The following is a 5,849-nucleotide window of genomic DNA, read 5'->3' as shown; positions in this document are numbered from 1 at the left end:
AGCGGCGGACACCGGATGACTACTCTGGGCGTCGATGTCGTGCCGTGTCTGTATTACCGTTTAAGACAACCCATTTTTTTTTTATTGTGGTGCCTGCCTTGTCCCTTCCGTTTTAAAGTTTGATGCCACACAGTATGTCACACAGTATCGTCATTCCTCCACGGCTCATGACTCGTAATCGCAACGCGCCTGTTGCCCCCTTTTAAATGGTCGGGACGTTTCGCGCGTAGATGGTCGTGTGCTGCAGGTGTGTAGATTAAGAAGGGGATTGAGAGAAGGGGTGGGGAATCACGGTGACGCACGCCGGTGCGCGCGCGGCCCGAATGCGATATGAAGGAGCGGCGAAGGCGCCTGCATGAGGCGCGGGCCGCGACCAAACGCTGCTGCCAACCCCGCGTCACCTTCGTCCTCTTTGGGCGACCTCCCGCCTCCTCGTCCCCAGGGGCAGATGCAGTGCAGGGTGGGCAAGATCTCGGGGAATATTTGTACCGTGACCGGAGTTTTTCTATACAAGCGCCGTTGTGCCCCAATTCAGACTTGTAAGTCACAAGCTAGTCAACTCTCTTTTAAACTGTCAACCGAGAAGTGTCCTCTCTGTCCGCTAGTGCAACCACTCGATAATTCTTTAATGAGCCTCGTAAAAACAATGGAGCATATGCGCGGCGATGAGGAGAGAAAGAAGGGGGGATGTTTTGCATGCCGGCCGGGCGCGCACGCTGCGCGTTGGGCTGCCTACTCGGCAGGCGGCGGACTAAACGGACTGACGGCTCCAGTTCGCTATGAACACGCAGTCATGATAACTCTTTTTGAAGTTGAAGTTGACGCTCCGCTTTGCGCCCCTCAGGACGACGCCGGCGCGGGCGGCGGCAGCGACTCTGGCTCCATCCTCAGCCTGGTGACGCCTCTCCTGGGCTCCAGCAGCAGCGGTGGTGGCGGCGGCGGTGGAGTGAGTACTCTGTCGATGACATTTCGCTTCATCTCGGCTGCTTGACCAACCACCTGTCGTAACCACAACGTCCGCGCGCCATTTTCAGGGCGGCGACTCTGGCGATGACTCGTCGGCAGGCGGCGGCGGCGGCAGCGACTCTGGCTCCATCCTCAGCCTGGTCACGCCCCTCCTCGGGTCCAGCAGCGGCGGCGGCGGGGTGAGCAGCAACCTTTGACGACGAGAGTGGTACTCTCTGGCGCTGACACCTTGTCGTCGACACCCTACTGACACCTCTCGACACCCCCCAGGGCGGCGGCGGCGGCGACGGCGGCTCTGGCGACGGCGAGAGCAGTGCGAGCGCAGGTGCCGGCAGTGACTCGGGCTCCATCCTCAGCCTGGTGACTCCCCTGCTCGGGTCGAGCAGCGGCGGCTCAGTGAGTACCCGCTCTGGAGAGTGGCTCGGCCACGACGCCACCAGGAGGACGACGCGGTCCTTCTCCTCTTCTCCTCTTCTCCTTTCCTCCCCGCATGCAGCATGCACTACTAACGCTACTGAATAACTCGATCCAGGGCTGCTTCGCTCTGTAAGGGCGCGCGTCACCAACCTCGAAAGTAAACTTGGCGTGAGTGAATTTCTTTTTCAGGGCGCGGCGAGAGCGCGCCGCGAGCAGGACTGGCTCTTTCTGCAGCAGCAGCAGCAGCAGCAGCAGCAGCAGCAGCAGCAGCAGCAGCAGCAGCAGCAGCAGCAGCAGCAGCAGCAGCAGCAGCAGCAGCAGCAAGAGCGGCAGCGACGCAGGCGGCGGAGACAGACCGGGGCTGACCCGGGCGCCTTGCAGCCCCTGCAGCCCATCGCGTTCACAGCGCCCCAGATGGCCATGGGTGGCGGGGTGAGTCCCTCGCGCAGTCCACGGAGATTCCCCTCTGGCACTTGCGCAGTCCACGGGGACTTTCCTATGGTACTCGCGCAGTCCACATGGACTATAGCTTCTGGTACTCGCTAACTCAAGACTGGAGGATTATAAGAGCCCTCTTCTTTCATCCAGGCCGGGGGCAGCAACTCGGGCGCCATCCTGGGCCTGGTCGGGCCCCTGCTCACCTCGCTCCTCCCCGCGCTGCTGCCGCTCCTCGCGTCCAGCGTCGGGCCCTTAAGCGGCTCCCTCAGCAACTCGGTATGCGGGACTGTCGTTTGTTTCAACTAATTTTGCAAAGATACGAAATCCTCCTTTGCACACAAATTTGTTGAACTTAGGGAGGTGGTGGTGGCGGCGGCGGCGGCGGCGGCGGCAGCGGGTCCAGCTCCATCCTCGGCCTCCTCGCCCCGCTCCTTGGCTCGAGCAGCGGGCCGAATGTGAGTTCATCAGTGACCTCGGGCTGCGGGGTTCTAACTGTTTTAATTAATAATTATACAAGAATATTTCTCTTCTCAGATGGGCGGTGGTGACGGCTCTGGCTCCATCGTGAGTTTGATCGGCACGCTGGTGGGCTCGAGCAGCGGGGGCGGCGAGGCCGGGGGGACGGCCAAGGGCTCCGAAGACGGCGAGGAGGGAGGCGGCGGCGGCAGCGACCTGCAGGCGGTGCTCGGCACCGTGCTGCCCATCATCGGCTCGCTGAGCGGCATCGTGAGTACCGGACGCGCGTACCGGGTCGACCGTGTCGTACAAGAACACCGCGTCAAAATCAATAAAATGGACATTATTGTTTCTGCTCAGGGTAACCGCGAGCCACCAGATCTATCGGGCGCGCTGCAGCTCCTGCCGCAGATCCTCGCCAGCCTGTCCGGGGTAAGTGTCGGTGTTGGGCTTCCACCAAACCGCTGGCCGTTGTTTCTACCGCATTTCCATTTTTATTAGACTCTTAATCAAGCGATCTCTGTTCTTAATTCATATCTTCCCTTTTTTGTGCAGCGCGCAGAGCCGGGCGAGGAGCCCCTGGAGATCGGCACGCTGCTCCAGCTGGCCGAGCCGCTGCTGGAGGGCATATCCGGGGTGAGTGAGCCGTGAGGGCCGTGGGCCGCAGGGCGAAATACGGGGGGCAACATCAGAGGAAGTAAATCTAACGGTTCTATATGGCTAAATAAGCCCAACGGGGGCCGTGCGGCCCCGTGCGCACACTAGTTGGTTGGGCTCAGTTAGTTGCCATGACTTTCTTGTTCTTGTACGGTCAAGGCGAGTGAGGGAATGGGCCGTGATTGTTTTTTTGTTGACCCCCAACTTTTGTGTGTTTTTTTCTGCGGTGCGGGCCAGTTTTTGTCTCGACAACATGCGTCAATGTTAGCCCAGACCTAAAAAAACGAAATAGTGTTTTACATTTTGTCCTGTTTGCTGTTTCAGGGCGATGACGACGAAGAGGAGGGCGGAGAGGGCGGCGGCGGGGGAAGCAACGTCGGCGCGGTGCTGACGGCCCTCACGCCTCTCGTCGGGCTCTTGAGCGGGGTGTCCACGGGGCTCTCCGGACCAGGTGGACCCTCAGTAAGCGGAGACGGGGCGTACTCAACGAGATGTTTATTATCTGCCATGATACTTATAATTTTACCTTTGCATTGCGTGTCTGTGTACGCTACATGCCATGCGAATGGCAGAGAATAATCTTTATTTTTTCAGCAAGGTCTTTTGTTTTAGAAGGCTATAATGTTTCAATTTAGGCCTAAAAGTAAGCGTTACGCCGACCGGTAAGTATGGAGATGGCTCGCAGCCTCTCTGTCAGTGACGCTTCTTGCCCGGGGTCCTCCGCAGGACGGAATGGCAGAAGCCTAACCCCTACACTAACTGCTCGATAGTTTTAAGACCAATTCACTAACATGCTGCCGCAAAATAACAAATCTGTTCGAAGCATGCAATGCTACACGGTTTTTGTTTTCCGGGAATATTTTTCCACTAACAGATGAAATTGCCTTGGTGGCACAATGTACTGTATCTCATTCTGTTTGTAAATATTTCTGATTTTTCAAACTGTATATAATTCCTTGTATATATATTCCCAGACCCTTTCCTGTACATATGATCTTGTATTATAGTACTGTACATAGCCGACGTATACTTTGATAAGACTGTAAATAGGGCGACACGTGGGCGTAGTTTGTCATTATTATTAGCATTTTTGATTCAAGCATGGCGTTTGTAAACTATTAGTTTTTGTGGAAAATTTTGCATACGAAACTCAGTTTTTTCCGACCATTTTATTTGGTCGGATTAAGCGCTTGTCGCCACTCGACCTCTGCTAACCCCGGCGGCTGCTTCCACACAGGGCGGCGGCGGCGGCGGCGATGGTGAGGCCTCAGCGGGCGGCGGCGGCGGTAGCGACTCCGGCTCCATCCTGGGGCTCGTGACGCCTCTCCTGGGCTCCAGCAGTGGCGGCAGCGGAGGCGGCGGCGGAGGGGTAAGTCGTCCGGGACCCTAGTCCGGCCTAGAGTGACTGCTGCTGGTTGGTGCTGGGGGCCGGGGGCGGCCGGCAGGAGGCGGGCAGCCCCCGCAGCGCCCGCGCGCGTTGGGTGGCCTACACCCCGGGCGCGACCTCGTGACTCACGCTGCCTGCTTAGGGGGACGCTGACTCCGGCGCCGGGGGCGGCGGTGGCGGCTCTGACCTGAGCTCAATCCTCGGCATCTCCAACAGCAGCGGCGGCGGTAGCGGGGGCGGCGGCGGCGGTGGCCAGGGCAACCAACTCAACGAGAAGCTGAGGATCCTCACGGACGGCGTCGGCCTGCTGCTCAGGGTGGGTGTTGTGGGGTTGCCACCCGTTGTACTGTCAAGAAGATCCGACTTCATGACCCCTCGTTGATCCGCTTGATCACGCCTTATTTCCGTTCCAGGTCAAGGGCCTCATCTTCCGGAAGCTGTTTAGTTTACTCGGCAGCTCTTCCGGTTAACGCGAGGGATGCTGTCCAATGCCCAGGAGTACAAGACTTTACAACATAGCGAGCCAAGTACAAAAAGGGAAAGGGAGCGTTAGTCTCTAAATCCCATGACGTGATGAGCTCTGCTCACTCCCCGTTGGCTCTGGCTTTTATCAGGAGGATGGACATGCTGTGATTTTAGGCGTATAAGATAAAAGCTGAGTGGCTCTGCGGGAAAATTGCGCCTGCGGGCCTATGCCATAGGAGATAGGATAGTCAATGTTGTGTATGTGCCGGTGGATTACCCTATCTCAAGTCCAAGGCCACACCAAATCCAAAGTGTTTGTGGCCAAGTGCCGTTAACAGGGTCTGCATCGGAATGCCTGCACAATTCATTAGCCGCAATTTTTTAATTTGTTTTTTTAAATATTTTTACACTATTAGGCTATGGTTTTTGTTCTTTTTTGCCAGCGAGGCCTTACTTTTTCCTCAGCTAAAGGCTACATAGTTGTGTTTGGCTAATTATAAGAAATCATAAAAATGCCGTTCGATACTTTGCGACGTTAAATTAAGATCGTAAGCCCCTCTCATATATCATCGACGCCTGTAGTGAATGTGATATTCAGCTTTTCTCGTCGTATTTGTAAATGCCCTGGTGTGCGACAGGAGTGTCCCACATAAGTAGACTAAGTTTTGTACATTTAGTAGGCTAATTTCCATTGTCACTTCCATTCATTCTTAAATGCATCATTCATTTTTTACTGTTTTCACCTAGTGTAATTGTGCTGCAATGCAAAAATATGTTAGGAAAATGTTCAAAGCAATGTAACTGACAAATTCTGTCACACTTGTAGAAGTCGGTCTTCGGTCACCCAGGTCACCCGAGTACGGCTCTCTGCTGCTCAAATTAAATCTTGCCAAACGTTGGTGAGGCAACTGACCATTGTACGAACCATGATGCGGATGAGCGAGTCGCGGAAGTCATTCTAGTGTAAATAAAATGAAAAGGTTATTTGTCAACAGCGATATATTTAGCTGAAGGCTCCTTGCAACACACCCCACACTCACACATGCCCTACTTTGAGAGGCGC

The 5,849-nt window shown here is 55.7% G+C and overlaps 1 protein-coding gene across 1 annotated transcript; it reads left to right on the top strand.

Moving 5' to 3' along the window:
• Positions 1-1,123: 1,123 nt before the first annotated feature.
• On the top strand, positions 1,124-4,758 carry LOC113217117 (uncharacterized). Its single transcript, XM_026436961.2, has 10 exons — positions 1,124-1,145; positions 1,237-1,815; positions 1,972-2,097; positions 2,178-2,276; positions 2,356-2,547; positions 2,638-2,709; positions 2,833-2,913; positions 3,259-4,303; positions 4,538-4,637; positions 4,735-4,758. Exons 2-8 carry the CDS (start codon positions 1,798-1,800, stop codon positions 3,511-3,513), a joined length of 843 nt encoding a protein of 280 aa, XP_026292746.1. The 5' UTR covers positions 1,124-1,145; positions 1,237-1,797; the 3' UTR covers positions 3,514-4,303; positions 4,538-4,637; positions 4,735-4,758.
• The last annotated feature ends 1,091 nt before the right edge of the window (positions 4,759-5,849 follow it).

Source organism: Frankliniella occidentalis, unplaced genomic scaffold (genome assembly GCF_000697945.3).
Source record: "Frankliniella occidentalis isolate FOCC.00 unplaced genomic scaffold, Focc_3.1 Scaffold6, whole genome shotgun sequence".
NCBI classification, from domain to species: domain Eukaryota; kingdom Metazoa; phylum Arthropoda; class Insecta; order Thysanoptera; family Thripidae; genus Frankliniella; species Frankliniella occidentalis.
This window is presented reverse-complemented; position numbering and strand designations above follow the sequence as displayed.

Bases quoted from the DNA above. Each gene is read 5' to 3' on its own strand.
- LOC113217117 (XM_026436961.2), top strand. The intron at 2,277-2,355 runs GTGAGTTCATCA...TTCTCTTCTCAG, and splicing joins GCTCGAGCAGCGGGCCGAAT to ATGGGCGGTGGTGACGGCTC. The intron at 2,548-2,637 runs GTGAGTACCGGA...GTTTCTGCTCAG, and splicing joins TCGGCTCGCTGAGCGGCATC to GGTAACCGCGAGCCACCAGA.